This window comes from Tarenaya hassleriana, unplaced genomic scaffold (assembly GCF_000463585.1).
Source record: "Tarenaya hassleriana unplaced genomic scaffold, ASM46358v1 Cleome21, whole genome shotgun sequence".
NCBI lineage: Eukaryota > Viridiplantae > Streptophyta > Magnoliopsida > Brassicales > Cleomaceae > Tarenaya > Tarenaya hassleriana.
Window position 1 is genome coordinate 2,269,883 of NW_010965451.1, and position 17,883 is coordinate 2,287,765.

Sequence of the window (17,883 nt, forward strand, 5' to 3'; positions counted from 1 at the left end):
AGAAAGAGAGAGAGAGAGAGGGAGAAGTGGTAGAGAGAGAGAGAGCAGACGAAGAAACAGAAGCAGAAAAATGGCAGATGCCCCACAGAGAGACAGAGCACAAGTGATAATGGTGCAGGGGTCTCCTTTGGCTTTTCCCCCTTCACATTGCACGCGAGGGGTCTTGATTTTACTACCCTCTCTCTCTATCTCTCTCATTTTTTTTTCTTTTATAATCCTCTAATCTCTTCATATATTTCCTGTTTATGATAAGATGTTGACTACATACACCATTCATTCAAAGTTTTTGATACCCAAGATTATTAGATAACTCAACTGGTAAAAAATGGAGCACACCTCCTTCCCAATTTAGATGGCAATCTTCACTAGGAAAGTAGCATTCATCCGTATTTTTTCGATATTCATGGGACATGTAATTGTACCAAAACCCGGTAAAATTTTAGGATGATAAAAAAAAGAATTCATGGTTGATTTTGTTTGTTCGGATTGGTTACTTAGTTTCAATACACCACAAAACAAAACAACGTCCACGATTTACTTCGTTACAGTGGATTGATTGAAACAATATCCGTACATTTCATGCCAAGTTTGACCTAAAACTTAAAATGATTAGGGCATGAAATATTTATCATATTGATCAAACACATGAAATATTTATACATTCTACATATTGATCAGACACCATCAATAGTTTGGAGTGGACGACGATGACCACATACATATCCTTTTTTAGTTTCGGTCGAATTTTAGTTATCGACTTGATTCATAAAAATAACTACGATGCACGTCACGCTTATTCAACGGCATGGGGATATACAGTCCATCTACAAAACCTCACTGGATGATTTTTGGTCGAATATATATATATATATATATATATATATATATTCATGTATGTGTGTGAATAACTAAACAGGATAACATATTATATACTATATATAAGTCATCACCATCTTTGATTGGATGTCCATGGAAATTATCACTAAAATAATCCAACTAGGATGTATATATATAAACAAACCGAATGTATATGAGTTTTTATATGACCATACATATGATTATTTCGCTTCATATCATCACATGGGTTCCATTTATGGTAACCATCCCCAATTTTCTCCAATATTAGACCAACATGAACAAAAAAAAAAAACGAAAAATAAAAGGAAATGAAACAAAACAACCATGTCATGCCATAGAGACCGAAACACATGCACTTAGATGGGACATGTGGGTGCAACCTACAAAGTTAGTGCCCTAAATCTTTTGTCCATCTTATAACCAAACACTTTCACAATCTCATGCCCATGTTTGCCCATAAAAAGTACTCTCTCATATTCTACATTTAAAGATAATACTCGTGCCCCACAAGATATTAATCCATAATATATATATATATATATATATATATATACTTGTGTAATGTATAATGCAAAGCTGAAAATACGAATTGTTTTGGAAATGTAATTAAACCTAACAAAATTTGAAAGAAAAAAATGCAGATTGTTATTAATCAACAGATTTCCTTTATTGCGTATGCAGTTGGTACTAATTTCCTCAATCTTGACACTCATCCATAAAAACTTGTCATGTAAATATTTTTCACACACACACTCATATGTATATATATATATATGTGTGTGCGTGTGTGTGTGCATAAAATGAACTTACATATGTAAACCCCCGTTTAATGGAAAAAAAATCTTGTAACTTTATATCAATAAAAATAGATTTAGTATTGTCGAATGGACGGATCATGATCACATGGAAGAGAAAATGTAGATGCTATAAAAAAATTATAGTCATTGCATGGGTTGGTTGGGGATTACAACAATAGAAGAAAGGATTATTTTTTTTAATGATTTTGCTTAACATGTCACAAATTTGTAACCGATCATGAAGTTTCAAGAAAATGTTAGGGACATGCATGAACCCCAGCTCAAGGAGAAGTATAAGTAGGGTTTTATTATCACACATGTTCTTGCCTTTGTGTCCTGTCTGTGGGGACTTAGGTTTTTCTATTCATTCATATTTCTAGAGGGGAACAATCGTTTTGCCCCTTCTCCCATAATTCACATTCTTTGATTTTGAAATGTAGACCCTTTATCCTCATACCTAACGAAAGCAGTTTATCAAGAATCTGTCGAGATTTTTTTTACTCTTTTTGCTGCCCTAGACCGATTTAACGTACTCTATTGAAATCGTGAATTCTCTTCTGATATCACCGTAGTTACAAACGTTTATATATACATAGAATGGTCCGTTATTTTGTATGGAAACTAAATTTTAGTATCTATATTACTTATACGTTCACACATAGCGCCCATAATCATTATGGCAAATGTGGCTTATCGGCCCCTTAGGATTTTGTGTAATGCCTTCGTCATCATAATGGACCTAACCTGATCAGTATGAGCTTTGTTCGTAGTAGTATTTCAAGAAAGTGTATAAATAAACCTATAAAGATTAACGGATTGATTGGATATTTGTGTAATGCACAAAAGGCCCATTAGGTTTGTGATTTTGTTGGGCCTTAATGAACAGGCCCAATATAAGGCCCTTTTCAAGTTCTTTTGCTAAACGACACCGCTTTGAAGTCCCTGAGTCGGTATTTATCCTCTACTTTCGCGTGCATGCACCTGAATTACGAGTGGCCATTTAAAAAGTGACACGTGTAAATGAATCTCTTCCCAACACGATTCTGCGTCGAATGCAACACGATTAAGCAATCTCCATCGAATTATTTGGTTCCCTTCCCCTTGAAAGTTATACTCCGTCCCAATTCCATCGGCGGGAATCCCTAATTGATTCTCTGGTATGTACTTTGTATTTCTCGATCTGTAGTTTACTTCTTCTTTGAATTCAGTCTGTTCTTCGTGTTTATATTGCGACTTTCGTTTAATTGATTGGTCAATCGATTAGGGTTCATCCGTTGTAGTTTGGCGCGGAATTTCAGTGATCGTTGATTGTTTTGCTTGTTGCAGAGCAGATCGGAGTGGGGTTTTTTTTTTATCACAGATAATTAACCATGTTCGTGAATCGGCTCTTCGGAAAACCTAAACAGGAGTCTAATGCTCTCCAGACATTAGACAAGCTAAACGAGGTATCTCCCGTGTCGCTCTGTTTTCACCCATTTTTGTTCGATTTAGAACTCGATTCATCATTCTCGGTTGTCTCCTGTATCATCGGGCCTCTGAATTGTTAGCTATTCGTATTTCTAGCATTTGTTGCTTGGAGTAATCAGGATAGGTGATGTTAGCCATTTCAGGGAGAGTTGTGTTTCCACGGAGATAATCGAGATCTTGTTGAATTCGTGTCTTGGTTTGTTTTTTTTGTAAGACATTCAGTTTAGTTTCAAAAAATCCGTCTTGAATGCCAACTTGATATGCGCTTGTGATTTCCTGTCAAATATATCTTTGCGGTGTTTAAGACAAGTGGGACAGTAGTTCCTTGTTGTTGGACTATCTCGTCGTGGTTGCTCAGCTTATTCTTGCTGCAGACACTCGAGATGTTGGAGAAAAAGGAGAATGTACTCCTGAAGAAGGCTTCTGCAGAGGTCGAAAAAGCAAAGGAATTCACCCGGGCAAAGAACAAACGAGGTACCACTAGGTTTATATATAACTTATATATAACCCCATGGCCCATATATATATATATGGAAGGGTTTGTATGGGAATGTAAGCATGTGCTCATTGTGATATTTTCATTTGTTGGCGATGCAGCGGCTATACAGTGCTTGAAGAGGAAGAGGTTATATGAACAACAAGTTGAACAGCTGGGGAATTTCCAGCTGCGCATTCATGATCAAGTGACTTTTCTTATCTTTGCCTCCTGTTTTCAGAACGGTCTTATTCGATTGTGTTCTTGATGGATCATAACTGTTATATGTTTGCTGTCAAACAGATGATTATGTTAGAAGGTGCCAAAGCAACTACTGAAACTGTAGATGCATTGAGGAGTGGAGCTGCTGCAATGAAAGCTATGCAGAAAGCAACGTATGTGTTTGATTACCCATGTTCGTAATTGTCATTTTATGGTCATTAGGGTTTTTGTCATCGTTACTGTCCTTATACCTTCTCTGCCAACACGAGCTTGCGTAAGATTCATAAGAAAGCATCGGTTTTTATTGCAGGAACATTGATGATGTGGACAAGACAATGGATGAGATCAATGAGCAGACTGAAAACATGAAACAGATCCAGGACGCATTGTCAGCTCCAATCGGTGCTGCCGCTGATTTTGACGAGGTAACCTTTCTCGTTACCCATGAACCATGTTCCTCTAAAAACCCCGTTTTCTCTAAGCATCGGGCATTTCCGTTCTTGATCATAGAAAGAAGAACAGTCTTGAGAAACATGTTTTAAATCACGACAGGATGAACTAGAAGCAGAGCTTGAAGAACTAGAAGGAGCCGAGCTGGAAGAGCAACTTCTCCAGCCAGCAACGATGGCTCCAACAGCAACTGTTCCCATGCCAGCTGGCAGGCAACCGGCCCGTCCAGCCGCCCAAAAGCAGCGGACAGCTGAGGAAGATGAACTCGCTGCATTGCAGGCTGAGATGGCCCTCTAAAGGTAACACCTTGGTTTAATGCTGCAGGGGTTAGTCCATGGGAAAGCTAAAGGGGACTTTGTGTGCATTCATAAAAAAAGGGAACAGAAGAGGATGTATAGAAGGATCTGAGTCTGATTTCATGTCATTCTGTCATGAATGTCATCTTCCATTTGGGTGTAACTTGAAAAAAAAAGACATTTTTAACACTTTCCTTTATATTTATATGTTTTTGTATCTTTATGACACTTTCTTGTTAAGAAGATTGCTGGTGGAGCCGTCGCGACAAGGCTTTTCGCCGGTCCACCACGACTACACGCCATTTTAACCAAGTAGAATCGAACGCCCTGTCGTTTCCCCATAATTCCATACGAAAAAAGTCTCCTTGTGTTGGGCCTAAAGCCCATTGTGAATATAAAAGAGAAAAGCGAAATAATTAAAAATAATAAGAATTGGATGTGGCATTTATTTATTCATTATCCAAAAGTTGGCAGACAAAAGTCCCGCCAGTTTTTTCAGGCGTCTTCTTCAGGAATTCTCTTCTAATTTCAAATTTTATTTTGATCACCCCAGATAGAGAGAGAGAGAGAGAGAGAGAGAGAGGCACTGCATTCTTCCGTGTTCTTCATCTGGAATCACGAATTACAATGGTAATAGCTCTCTCGACGATTTTCTTGCCTCTGAATTTTGCCCGTCGATGGGACCTGAACGGTTCACACAACTTGGAAGCTCTTTTTTCCGACTGTCTTTTCCATTTTTCATTTTTCCACCAAACCCCAACAATTGTTACCTTGTTTGGGTTGCTTTTGTTGATTCTCTTGTTGATCGTTGCTAATTTGTCTGGGTAATTCTCACCGAACACTTGTTTTGCCTCGAGGAACCGAAGGGCTATCTGGGTTTTTCATGTTTTATGCTTCATAGATGAACTTCGTGGAAGTAATTGTCGATAATCAAAGTCGTAAGATTATGTGTACCTGCGCGATGCTTGATTGAGTATGAATTTGGCGAATTCATAGTTAGTATATTGCTTGCTGGCTAACTGAAACATCGTCTCTGTTGTATTCTCTATTATATTTTCAGTCGAAGAAGCGAGGGCTTTCCCTGGAGGAAAAGCGGGAGAAGATGCTTCAGATATTCTATGACTCACAAGACTTCTTTCTCGTGAGTTCCTTCTACTACCTTGCAATTTTCGGTGCCCTTGCATTGGGTTTATAGTTTAACCGACATGTACTCGTTAAGTGGTCCGATGTCTGGATTTGTACTTGTGAAACCTTTCTCGGCAAGGTGTTCTTGCTAACTGGTGTATGTTTTCTGGAAGTATATGTTTAATGTCTGTCACAGCTGTCTCAGATTCTAGTACTGATGGGTTTGTTGTACCTTCTGTTCTGTTAATGTTTTCAGCTGAAAGAGCTTGAGAAAATGGGTCCTAAGAAGGGTGTAATCAGTCAGTCGGTGAAAGATGTTGTTCAGAGTTTAGTAGATGATGATCTTGTCTCAAAGGACAAGATCGGAAGTTCTGTAAGTAATGAGTTTGCTTGCCTCTGATCCTAACACTCGTTGAAATCTTTTATCTTGTAGCATTAAGTACAATACCAAGTGAGGTTTATAATTATGGAATTTTAGGTTTACTTCTGGAGTCTTCCCAGCTGTGCTGGCAACCAGGTGTGGTCTTTGTCATCATCTTCACAATGACATAACAAATATCGATATTGGTCTGAGTTGGAAATTTGGGTCTCATTCTCGAAATTTACATGGCCGCAGCTAAGGAATATACGTCGAAAGCTTGAATCTGATCTTCAGGGCGGTAAGAAAAGGCTGGCAGGACTTGTAGATCAGCGTGAGACCCTAAAGAAGGGAAGGGAAGAATCTGTAAGTATTAAACATTAGGCAGAACAAAGACTACATTTATATAGTTTGTTTCTTGTTTCCTGCTCTCGGTCCATAACTTCAAGTATTCTATCAGGAAGAACGTGCAGAGGCCTTGGCCAAACTTAAAGATGTCGAGAAGCAATACAATGAACTGAAGGTCAGATAATATTTGGATTCTAGCAAAGAGCCATGCATAACATCTATCAGATATCTAATAGTTTCTTACCTTTTATTTTGTTTCCTACTTGTGCAGAATGAGATGGGACAATATGCAGACAATGATCCAGCCACCCTTGAGGCAATGAGTTGAGTTCAGCACAACGGGTTTTTTTCATTTCGCATAGTTTCCTGATGGTTTATGTTTATTCATTTTCTCTTCCAGCATTAACAAGAACAAATGTCCTGTGTTCACAGAGATAGTAACATGTTTCTTTCTTCTCATTTTGATAGGGAGTGCAATTGAAGTTGCTCACCAAGCTGCCAACAGATGGACAGGTAAATATGGTGATAGCCTTTAAATCTAGAGCTGGTTCGCCATTTGCCTCGGTTATGTTCCCCTTATGTCCTAAAATTTCCACAGATAACATCTTCACATTGCGACAATGGTGTGGAAACAACTTTCCCCAGGCCAAAGATCAGCTGGAACATTTATACAAGGAGGTGTTGTACAAAATCCTTGCTATATACAAGACCCAGTTTAATTTTTCTTTCTCTGAATTCTATCACTCAAAATGTATCGGTTACTCATTGTTGCACAATGCAATTTGACAAGAAAAATGTTATTTTGCAGGCGGGGATCACAGACGATTTTGACTATCTAGAGTTATCTCCTTTTCCATTGAGTTCATTCCATGACTCAGATTCTGGAAGGCATCTCACTGGAGATGCAGCTTAGCCGCAAATTTCCAGCACAGTAAAATGGGCTGTAGTGAATCCTGAAACTTTGTTTTTTCTTCATGATTTTCCTTGGTTTAAAAAATTTATCTTATATGGTAAAGGAAGTAACAATCATCTGGAGTTGTTATCTCATATAGGCGAAAGGTCGGGTTATAAACTTTTCCACATTAGTTTCTGAGATTTTGGTACATCTATGCAGATTTGAATTTGAGCTGATTTGGTTTTCGTTGGCTATATCCTGTATTCTGTGTTATCCACGGTTAAAGAAAGGTGGTAAGGTTTTCATAGTTTTATATTCGGTTAGTAGTTTGCTAGGCCCACTAATCAATATCGTTATAGTGACAAGATCGTGGAAAAATATTATATTTTGGAGATCAGAAGCTCTGAAGAAAGATAATTAATTGAGTTGAGAAACAGTTGTATGCCAGTTTTTATATAATTCTTTGCCGCTCTTTTCCAGTCGTGAGCAGCACTTCAATGCCTCTGGGGAATAGGACAAACCGCCCCGTGGATATCTTTGCTTCGGAACAAAACAGCATTTTTGATTCATGCTTTCAGCAAAGGAAAAAAAAAGATAGGAAAAACATGAAAAATGGGGAAGTGAACCTTTCCTTTCGGATATTTTCGTGCTTCCTTGTCTTGTTTGTTTTCTTCAGGGTTTTGGCTTTTGGTCAGTTTTCCTGAAGATGGTAAGCTAAGCTTAGGAAGAACATGGCAGCTCTCTCCATTTTTCTCTGCTTCGTCTGCGTGATTGCCACTGCAATTTTGGTTCAGGGGCAAAGCCAAGCAGGTTCGTGAGATGAACCTAGCTTCTTTTTCTCTTCTTGTCTCTTCCAGTTACCAGAAGCAGAATGATGTTCTCAATTAGAGGTGTCTGTTTATAATTTGTGATGGATATTGCAAAATGCAGTTTCTTTTGATTATGAAATTGCATTTAGGCGAAGACTGTTCAGGATTTGCGTGACAACTCGTGTCCTACCTGTTTCTAAGATTCAAATACTTTAGGCGTAAAGGTATGTAGGCTTTAGGGACATGAAATTTTCAACTGTCTTAAAATTTTAAATTTTCTCTAGTGCTTGTTGCCAGAAAATCTTAATTTTTTTTCCTTTGATTTAGTATGTGTTCTTTGTTCTTTGTGCTCCTGGATATGGTTTCTTGTATTGAAAGAAATCTGAAAGTTTTTGTATATATCATCTATATATTTTTCATCCAAGCTCTCTCTGTTCTCTTGATTCAGGGTTCATAAGTATCGATTGTGGCTCACCCCCAATAAATTATATAGACACTGATACTGGTATTGGTTACACTTCTGATGGAGCTTTCATAAACACTGGTGTTAACATGAACGTGTCTGAAGAGTATGGTTACCCGAAAAACCCGGTTTTGCCTTTCCCTCTCGCTGATGTCAGAGCTTTCCCTCAGGGAAACAGGAACTGTTACTCCTTAAACCCAGCTGACGGAAAAGGAAATCTTTATCTCATCAGAGCGACATTTATGTACGGCAATTACGACGGCAAGAACATTTTGCCCCAATTTGATCTCTATCTTGATGTGAACTTCTGGTCTTCAGTGAAATTCAGAAATGCTTCTGAGAACGTTATCAGGGAGATCATCAGTTTTGCTGATTCGGACACCTTATATGTTTGCCTTGCCAACAAAGGTATGGGAACTCCTTTTATATCAGCTTTGGAGCTCAGGCCAGTGAACAGCTCGGTTTATCTTACCGAGTTTGGAAGAAATGTCTCCTTGGTACTATATCAAAGATGGGACATAGGCTATTTGAATGGAAGCGGACGGTATAAAGATGATATATATGATCGTATCTGGTCTCCTTTCACCTTGCTCTCTTGGGCATCAACCATGGCATCTGAGCCTGTTGATATTTTTCAGGATGGTTATAGGCCACCAGTTGAAGTTGTCAATACAGCGGCCTCCCCTGCAAATGCCGATGACCCGTTGGAACTATCCTGGACATCAGATGATCCAAATGCTCGGTTTTATGCTTTTCTGTATTTTTCAGAACTCAAAGCATTGAAGAAGAATGAGATAAGAAAAATCAAGATATTATGGAATGGTTCTCCGGTCTCTGGAATATTCGTCCCTGCTTTCCTGTATTCTTTGACAGTTTCTAATTCAAGAGCTTTCACCGGTAAGGACCATTGGATTTCTGTCCAGAAGGCCACAGATTCAACACTCCCACCGATACTCAATGCTATCGAGATTTTTACAGCACAACCATTGGATGAACTACGAACAGCAACTGAAGACGGTATGTTAATCTCCACCTGGCAAATCTGTCTACATTCTGCAAAATGATTTCTGAAACTCGATTCAACTTAAAACTTACAGTTATTTCCCATTGTCCTTGTTGCAGTTCTTGCCATAGAAAGCATAAGATTGATGTACCAAGTGAAAAAGATTTGGAGTGGGGATCCATGTTCCCCAAAACAGTACCCTTGGGAAGGTCTAGGATGCAGCTATAGCAATTCTCATCCTCGGATTATTTCTCTGTAAGTCATGGCAAGATAGGCACTTAAGCCCCATGTATGTTTGCACATCCAGTTGACTTTGCCGATGACATTTGTTTTTTCTTTTTACGATATGAGAAGGAACCTAAGCTCAAGCGGGCTAAATGGACTGATAGCCGACTCCATTGGAAATCTCTCGCTGCTCGAATCATTGTAGGTATACAAGCTATATACATACACTTCCAGCACCATTCCACATATCCTAAAGGAGTTGTGTATTGTTTTCCCAGGGATTTATCGAACAACAACCTGATAGGACCTGTGCCAGAGTTTTTGGGTGATCTGGAACAATTGAAGTTCCTGTGAGTGAGCTCACAGAGACTTTTTTTTTCTTTGTTTTAAGTTTACAGAAGTATTTTTGTCACTGAAACATTTACTTGTATTGCAGGAATCTGAAAGGAAATAATTTCACTGGGTTTCTCCCAAAACCTCTTATGAAAAGATCAAAGGCAGGGGTACTCACACTAAGGTCCATTTTCCGATGATAACTCTGAAAACATTGCCATCCTTCCTGAATAATAAGTGGCTTATATCTTTGAAAACTCATTTTTGTACTCTGATTCCAGTGTGGATGACCAAAACCTTTGTCATTCACGAGAATGTGAAGGCAAGAACAGCATTCTCATGCCTGTAGTAGCAGCGGCATTGGTGTCTGTGCTTTTGATCGTCCTACTTATCATATGGATCCTCCGAAAGGAAAGAAGAGCAGGTAACTTTTACTTCACAGACCATCAAAGTCGGTCGTTTCCATTTCATGATGTCGTGAAGGACAATTGTTTTGGATTTCTTTAGGAAAATACTCAGGACCACTTCTCGCTTCGGGCAAGAGGAGGTTCACTTACAATGAGGTTTCCAGCGTTACAAGCAACTTCCAGAAAGTGATTGGTAAGGGAGGATTCGGTATTGTTTATCTCGGGAGCCTTGAAGATGGAACCGAAGTTGCGGTGAAGATGATCAACGATACTCCACTTGAAAAGTCTAAAGGATCATCATCCCGAGGTTCCAAGGAATTCCAAGTCGAGGTCTCTTGTCCAATTCCAACACTATCAATTAATTTAGTCACCAGAGCAGAAAGTGAGGGTTAATCTAATTTGCAGGCAGAGCTTCTGTTGACAGTTCATCACCGGAACTTGGCGTCCTTTGTTGGGTACTGTGACGATGGTCGGAACAATGCTCTCATCTACGAGTACATGGCAAATGGGAACTTACAGGACTATCTATCAAGTAATGTCCAAATTATCATCTCTCTTCGTGACCTGTTCTCGTTCTTGCCTTCTTGGAATTCAGAACTTGGTGTTTTTTTTTTACTTGCAGGTGAAAACGCAGAAAAACTCAGTTGGGGAATGAGACTCAGAATAGCCATAGACGCTGCACAAGGTCAGTCTGATTTCATATATTTATTTTACTATTCACCTAAAAGCAAGACGGATTAACATGAGGGGATCATCCTTACCTTGGTTTAGTTTGCAAGTCACCTAAATTTAGTACCTCACTTACAAGTTACATCTCTGGCATTATTCGTTTAAAATTATGAATAAGTTCACGGAACCATATATATAAATCACAAACTTGTGCGTGATTTACATCTCAGCTTGAAATTTTTGAATCTTCTGCTTATGAAAATTAACACGAGTTCCAACTTTAGTACCATACCCAGTTATGAAATCAATTTCCTAGTAATGGTAAAACCAGTAACAGAGACTGTACCAAAAATCAATGTTTGGTTTATTATGGTTTATGCACGCAGGACTGGAGTATCTGCACCATGGATGCAAGCCGCCGATTATACACAGAGATGTGAAAACGGCAAACATTCTATTGAATGAGAACTTGGAAGCTAAGATTGCCGATTTCGGCCTCTCAAAGGTCTTCCCCACCGATGACCAAAGCCATGTCGTGACCGCCGTCATGGGCACTCCCGGTTATGTCGATCCCGAGTATGTTCTCTTACACTCTCTCCCTTCATTAAACCGGTTTAGAATTGGAAAAAGTCCCGGAAAACAAGAAAGAAATAAAGGGCATGTCTAGTTTTCCATGAATTTACCATTATTGAGAGTTTTTTTCTTGTGGCAATTGCTACTTGTATGCCAAGGTAAGATTTTTCCTGATACCGAACCTTGACAGGTACTACAATACATTCAAGCTGAACGAGAAGAGCGATGTGTACAGCTTCGGGATCGTATTGCTGGAACTGATAACAGGGGAACGTGCCATAATGAAGACAGAAGACGGCGACAAGATCAATGTAATCCACTTCGTTGAGCCTTTTCTCGAGACTGGAGACATCGACGGAGTTGTAGACCGACGTCTACAAGGAAACTTCGAAGCAAACTCGGCCTGGAAGTACATGGAAATGGCCATGTCGTGCGTCAGAGAACGAGGTTCGAAGAGACCGACGATGAACCAGATCGTGTCTGAACTGAAACTGTGTCTGGATGCCGAGAAGGGTCGTGGACCAGAGATCCGACAAGATCACGACGACAAGTGGATGACGATGACGACGAAGGACAGTTGTTATGGTGAATCCATGTCTTCTGGATCGATTTCGACTGGTTATGAAGATTATTCGATGGTCAGACCCATGGCAAGGTAGTGAATGATGACGTTCAATTCAAGAGAGTTTGATCTCATTTTGTCTTCTTCGGTGTTTATATGTTCGTGTTTGTGTTTTGTTGACGTGTTGGATGATGAGATTCTTTCTTGTATTACATTTCAATTTACAACACATTTAATTAATATTCTTAAGATTTTTTTTGTCTTTAATGTTCATAGTCGAATTATCTTATATGTAATGCAAACCAAATGAAAATACGACATTAAATGTACCACGTGATATTAGTATTGCAATTGTCCCATCAAACTGTTTAGGTTTTGTTCGGTCCTAAAAAATTCTCTGTTTCATTTAATCACGAACATCAAATAATGTTTTTGTTCAAAATAAGAAGAAAAAAAAATCATGAGACATAATATTAAAATTTGAAATGGTCAACTCGAGTCCAAAACCTTTGTTTCTAGAAAGAGCTTTTGAATTAAATAAGATTAAGTGGATAATGAGATAAAAGAGATTAGGTAGAAGAAAACCAAATATGGAACCGGTCGGTCGGTCCACACAAAATTTTCGCTCGTACATTAGATTTCTTCCTTTTGACATGACCCTAGGTTTGTGGGCTATTCACCCAACACGAATTTCCTACTTCGTTAATTACGATTTTGTGCTTTTATATCCATTGCGTATGGTTTCCTCTTTACATTCTTGTATATACATATATATATATCTTATGACATCTAATGTGGACCCATGTGTCCCCTTCTTGTCGCTTGTGACATATAATAGTCTTTCCACTAGAAATTTAGGTTAATTCCAAGTCCACTTTTAACACTTCGGATGTGAAAGCCTCTTTCAATATCATATTATGTGTTAACACATAAAAACAATGTCTTTGGAACCAAAAAAAAAAATCATCCAAAATGGCATATTTCTATTCAATAAATACAACTTAAGAACATTCTAGTCCCATTTTTTCTCCATTAGATATTATTATTACTATTATTTTACCGTATTGGAACGTCAATCAAATCATACATTTATATCAAGATTGAATATTAGGTAATTTTCAACGTTAAAAAAATTTGTTGAAATATGTGAGAGACTTTTATAACACAACAAAACTGTTGTTCTACCCCATGGATAAGTCAGCACGACTCGTTCAACTCGTCAAGACACTTTACTATTTTGATAAGAATTTAAAGTCTTCAAATCACATCACAAAACAATGCTAAGCATAAATTGCACTGAATAATAATAATAATAATAATAATAATAATTACAATGCCATTGATGAACAAGAGAGTGCATTTCACATGAGAGTGGTGTCACAAGTCAAGGAGAAACAATATCCATACTAAACAAGAAAATCTTTTAACATTTAAGCACATAAATACATATCCATCCTATACACTGAAAACTTCGCCAACTTTATCCACAAACAGTTGTCGCCATCTTTCTCCCGCTGCTGCTGCTGCTTCATCAAATCTTTTCCCAAAAATCCACATTTAAACATTATAATCCCATATAACATTGCAATTAGTAGTAATAATAATAATATGTACATATATATATATATATATATATATATCCGCCTTTCAAAGATCTAAAAACCCGTCATAATGATAAATCATTAAAATCATTTCCATAATTTGTTATCATATCAGAGACGATCCATGGCTCTTCCCTCAGTCGGATCCAGATTCTCTACTTCACCAGCTCCGAGACCCACCCGACATCTGGGGCCTCACCTGGATTCTGATCCGGATCCGGGTCGACCCGTTCCATGCAATTCTCTTTGCTCAGTCTCTCGAACATCCTCGCCCGCAGTTCACGACCCGACTCCACCCTCTCCATCGCCGGCTCCTCCTCCAAGCCCTTGTCCCATATGTCTAAATACCCGATCCCGGGTCGGGTCGGGGTCGTCGGTAGGCTCCGAACACCGGGACCGAGGACCGATCCACGTGGTGACCCGAACCCGGACGGGTAACAACGCATCTGCGTGCTCCAAGACGAGGGAAGGGACTTTACCTTGTTCAGCTGCAAGTTCCTCAGCGACGCGACCACGTCGTTCACCGAGCTCGACCCAAACGAACGGCTCAGAGACTGAGTCGACTCCGAGTCGGCACGCGGACTCACCGGCGGAGATCCAGAAACCGGAGAGAGAGAGAACTGGAAAGGCATCGCGCAGGAGTGACGAATCGGCGACGACCCATCAAAGCAATCGACCCGATCTGGGCTCTGCTGCGGCAGAATCCGGAGCTGGTCCGGCGAGTGAGCGAAGAAGCAGACTCTCCGGCGGCAGTTCACGCCGTCCTTGCAAGGCTGAGTCCGGTAACGAGCCGGGTGAAGCCAACACTCGAAGACTCCATGAGCGAACTCGCACGAATCACCTTTCCGGCAACCTCCCTTCCTGAAATCCGGACACGCCGTGCCGGAGTAATGGTACTTCCTCGGATCTCTGCGTCGAGCTTTCTCGCCGGGATGAGCGTACGGACACTCGGTCCAGTCATGGCTCCGACCGCGCGCGCAACGACGCACCTTGAACTCGTACATGCGGAAATGGTCACAGGAGTAGGCGTCGACGGGAGAATCCGGACCCGAGAAATCCGGATCGTAGTCAGGATCCGGTTCGTTCGACGGCAGATAACGCTGCAGCGCCGCCAAAGCCTCGAGCATGTTCCCGTCAGGGCTTCCGATCGCTGGAGAATACATCTCCGTCGCAGTGTGGTCGTCGGAAACTGGCCACGGAGGAATATGAACCATCGGATGAGGTCGGTGAGTTTCTCCGATCATCATTCTCGTTATCTTTTTCCGGCGAAAATTACATCCGTCGAACCCCTTTTTCGTTGTGGGAAGTTGGGATTGTGCTTGCTAAATCACTGGCACCACCTTTGCTTGTTTATAAACTGATGGGAGAGTAGTGGAGGGGAGGGTGTTTAACCGTGATGGGGTTAGTTTTTAACCATGGTTGGGTTATCAACCTAGGAGCTACTTTTCCACAGCGGTTTGAAGTGTGGTGGAACTTCTCCGTGACATGTCTGTGAGATTCACAAATAAAAACAGCGGCGAAAGAGATACACGTTGCCACTTCTCTGATGATGTGGCGTTTCTTCACGTGACGTTTAGTTAATTTCGGTGACAGTCATGTGACCGAGTTATTCCGCCCCTTGGGTTCCGAAGGCGGTGGAACCTTAGATACGCTCGCAACACGACAAAACACATAATCCCAAGTTTTTATCATTTTATCCTTTTATATTATCACAGAACACAGAATCATAAAATGTTTTCTTTTAATTATAGTTTCACGAAACAAATTAGAGATTTTTAAAACAAAAAAAATGGATATTTTAAAATTATTGTCAAACCCTTATATTATCCATTATTAGGAACCAATTGTGGTGATGTTTAAGGAAATAAAAAATTGAAAAAATATGTCTGGGAAGGCGAGGCATGTTGGAACAAATAAGAGATTTTGAGACATTAAAGGGACTCTTAAGCTTCTTTACTAATTTTAGAAGCAATTCCATATTCGCAATTGCAACCTTCCTCTCCTTTAATCCATCCATCTTTCTTTTTCCCCCCTCCTCATGCGTATTTGCATTTGCTTTAGTGGGAATTTTCATGGACTGTCAAATTCTTTCAATCTTTTGCATTCACTTTTCTTGTGAAAACCAACACTCTTTTCCTTTTTCCTATATTATTATATGAAAATTCTATGGTTATTTTGTTATTTTATGTTCATATTGATATTTTGTGTTATAAAATTGTCTAAAATTAAAGATAATCCAAACGATTCGTATTCTGCAACTTATAATACGATTTTAAATACGTAAATCTTGAGTGTTCGAATTTTGGATAAAAACGGATATTCACACATATATAACTATAACCGTTGAATCATGGGTGATAATGCACCGTTGTCTCATCCATACAAAATTTTTTAAAACATCCGAAATTATTTTGAATTATACGTTCGTCGACAACGAAAGAGGTGAATAAGGGTGAAGAAAGCAAAAACAAATACTATGATTAATTTTAGGATTAGAGAGTCTTGAATACCTTACTTATCTAACCCCTTAACTGTTTTTTTGGTAAATATAACCCCTTAACTTTAGCTTCGTCAAACATCATATATATATTATATATATATATTGTGTTTGGATGGCTATTTATTATTTTCTCTTGATTATCTCAATTTAAAATTATGGCCATTAGTATGTGTATGTGTGTATATATATGCGTGTGTGGTAAATGTGGGAAATAGTACATATGAAAAATTGGGGTGAAAGGGGGGGGGGACAAGTGGACGGTAAGAATGAATGGATGGATGATACGTCACATCCGATACATCTATGAGTCAAAAACTTATTTTCATATATTACTATAATAATAATAATTATTATTATTATTAATTGAGAGAAAACAGTTAAATATATTAAAATATATCAACTTTATTAGTGATGTAGAGAAATTCATACCACAATTACCCTGTGATATCAATTCTCGTGAATACTTAGCTTTCTCTTGTCATCTAATCGATATTTCAATTTCAATGAAAGCTCATCGTCCCTCCAATAAATGATCCATTGAATTTCTGATTTTATTGGAAGGATATATAATATTATATTCATGCGTTTGTTTGTTGGCGATATCTATGATTTTCTCTAGCACCTCGAATCCGCACAACCAATCTCAGCCACATGTTAAAAAAGTAAATTTATTATTACTTTTTACTTTTTTTTCAACATCTATTTTATTTTCATTTTTTTTATTATTGGCATTAGCTCCACAATTACAAAGTTAATTTACCCATTTATTAATTATCAACAATTACTAATACGGGCTATTGAAAAAGGCATGCCCTCTTAGCTTTGCTCTTTCTTTATCGTTCATTTCATCTTTTTTTTTTTTTGGTTAAAAATTCATTCGTTTATTGCTTACTTCTCCGAGTAACATTTTAGATTCCCCTTAATCCAGAAACTTCGCGAAGATATATATATATATATATCTATATATATCTGCTCAAACATTAATTTAGGGTTCGTGTCGGTCGGGTTGGATTTTGACAAAAGTTCGATATTTGAATCATGTGTTCAAATGCAAAATGCAATTAGGACGTACTTATTGTTACATATAAAATTTATTTATGAAAAAGACATGTAACTATCTCCATCGTCTGTCATGTAATGTGCACGACTTTTCCCGTCGTGGGTGTGTGAGTATATGTATAGGCACAAATGGATGTGTGTATATACATATATATACACGGGATATATATATATATATATATATATGTATGCGTGTGTGTGTGTATGTAGTGCACATGATAAGAATGCCACCTCTGAAGGAAGCATCTCCCATGAGGGATCATGCCCCGTGCATGACCTACCATTAATTACTTCTCTCAAATGAAATCATGTACGCATCTTGGACTTGGACCATTGTTTTTGCTCATGAAATCTGCATGGTCCCTTTGAACGCTTTTACACAAAAAAT

General features: G+C 38.8%; 4 protein-coding genes across 8 annotated transcripts; 3 read left to right on the plus strand and 1 right to left on the minus strand.

Annotated features, from left to right (window-relative positions):
* The first annotated feature begins 2,708 nt into the window (after window positions 1–2,708).
* LOC104814576 (vacuolar protein sorting-associated protein 32 homolog 2-like) lies at window positions 2,709–4,788 on the plus strand. 2 transcript variants are annotated; one of them, XM_010542685.1, is made up of 7 exons: window positions 2,709–2,812; window positions 2,987–3,100; window positions 3,497–3,596; window positions 3,720–3,805; window positions 3,901–3,992; window positions 4,130–4,244; window positions 4,372–4,788. In XM_010542685.1, exons 2-7 carry the CDS (start codon window positions 3,026–3,028, stop codon window positions 4,564–4,566), a joined length of 663 nt encoding a protein of 220 aa, XP_010540987.1. In that variant the 5' UTR covers window positions 2,709–2,812; window positions 2,987–3,025; the 3' UTR covers window positions 4,567–4,788. The 2 variants fall into 2 exon arrangements, with proteins under 2 accessions (XP_010540987.1, XP_010540988.1); XM_010542686.2 differs by having other exon boundaries at window positions 2,721–2,812; window positions 2,982–3,100.
* Window positions 4,789–5,056: 268 nt separating this feature from the next.
* On the plus strand, window positions 5,057–7,525 carry LOC104814578 (meiotic nuclear division protein 1 homolog). Of its 2 annotated transcripts, none has more exons than XM_010542690.2 (10): window positions 5,057–5,195; window positions 5,626–5,706; window positions 5,947–6,063; window positions 6,169–6,207; window positions 6,307–6,414; window positions 6,509–6,571; window positions 6,668–6,719; window positions 6,865–6,909; window positions 6,995–7,074; window positions 7,205–7,525. In XM_010542690.2, exons 1-10 carry the CDS (start codon window positions 5,193–5,195, stop codon window positions 7,307–7,309), a joined length of 693 nt encoding a protein of 230 aa, XP_010540992.1. In that variant the 5' UTR covers window positions 5,057–5,192; the 3' UTR covers window positions 7,310–7,525. The 2 variants fall into 2 exon arrangements, with proteins under 2 accessions (XP_010540992.1, XP_019058211.1); XM_019202666.1 differs by lacking the exon at window positions 5,057–5,195 and adding an exon at window positions 5,485–5,503.
* Window positions 7,526–7,649: 124 nt separating this feature from the next.
* LOC104814577 (probable LRR receptor-like serine/threonine-protein kinase At4g29180) lies at window positions 7,650–12,509 on the plus strand. 3 transcript variants are annotated; one of them, XM_010542688.2, is made up of 12 exons: window positions 7,650–8,101; window positions 8,549–9,580; window positions 9,686–9,821; window positions 9,921–9,992; window positions 10,070–10,141; window positions 10,228–10,308; window positions 10,406–10,548; window positions 10,632–10,861; window positions 10,937–11,063; window positions 11,154–11,216; window positions 11,587–11,776; window positions 11,964–12,509. In XM_010542688.2, the coding sequence occupies exons 1-12, from the start codon at window positions 8,023–8,025 to the stop codon at window positions 12,430–12,432; spliced, it is 2,694 nt and encodes an 897-aa protein (XP_010540990.1). In that variant the 5' UTR covers window positions 7,650–8,022; the 3' UTR covers window positions 12,433–12,509. The 3 variants fall into 3 exon arrangements, with proteins under 3 accessions (XP_010540990.1, XP_010540991.1, XP_019058210.1); XM_010542689.2 differs by having other exon boundaries at window positions 11,983–12,075; XM_019202665.1 differs by lacking the exon at window positions 7,650–8,101 and having other exon boundaries at window positions 8,803–8,971; window positions 9,202–9,580.
* Window positions 12,510–13,993: 1,484 nt separating this feature from the next.
* On the minus strand, window positions 13,994–15,315 carry LOC104814579 (zinc finger CCCH domain-containing protein 20-like). Its single transcript, XM_010542691.2, has one exon. The coding sequence runs from the start codon at window positions 15,181–15,183 to the stop codon at window positions 14,092–14,094; it is 1,092 nt and encodes a 363-aa protein (XP_010540993.1). The 5' UTR covers window positions 15,184–15,315; the 3' UTR covers window positions 13,994–14,091.
* Window positions 15,316–17,883: the final 2,568 nt, after the last annotated feature.

Excerpts from the sequence above, each read along its gene's own strand:
- LOC104814579 (XM_010542691.2), bottom strand. The coding sequence starts at position 15,183 with ATGATGATCGGAGAAACTCACCGACCTCATCCGATGGTTCATATTCCT.
- LOC104814578 (XM_010542690.2), top strand. Across the intron at positions 6,415-6,508 it reads AGAAGGGAAGGGAAGAATCT|GAAGAACGTGCAGAGGCCTT; the intron begins GTAAGTATTAAA and ends GTATTCTATCAG. Across the intron at positions 7,075-7,204 it reads TGGAACATTTATACAAGGAG|GCGGGGATCACAGACGATTT; the intron begins GTGTTGTACAAA and ends GTTATTTTGCAG.
- LOC104814577 (XM_010542688.2), top strand. The coding sequence starts at position 8,023 with ATGGCAGCTCTCTCCATTTTTCTCTGCTTCGTCTGCGTGATTGCCACT. Across the intron at positions 11,064-11,153 it reads CTTACAGGACTATCTATCAA|GTGAAAACGCAGAAAAACTC; the intron begins GTAATGTCCAAA and ends TTTTACTTGCAG. Across the intron at positions 11,777-11,963 it reads CCCGGTTATGTCGATCCCGA|GTACTACAATACATTCAAGC; the intron begins GTATGTTCTCTT and ends GAACCTTGACAG.
- LOC104814576 (XM_010542685.1), top strand. The coding sequence starts at position 3,026 with ATGTTCGTGAATCGGCTCTTCGGAAAACCTAAACAGGAGTCTAATGCT. Across the intron at positions 3,101-3,496 it reads CATTAGACAAGCTAAACGAG|ACACTCGAGATGTTGGAGAA; the intron begins GTATCTCCCGTG and ends TTCTTGCTGCAG. Across the intron at positions 3,597-3,719 it reads CCGGGCAAAGAACAAACGAG|CGGCTATACAGTGCTTGAAG; the intron begins GTACCACTAGGT and ends TTGGCGATGCAG.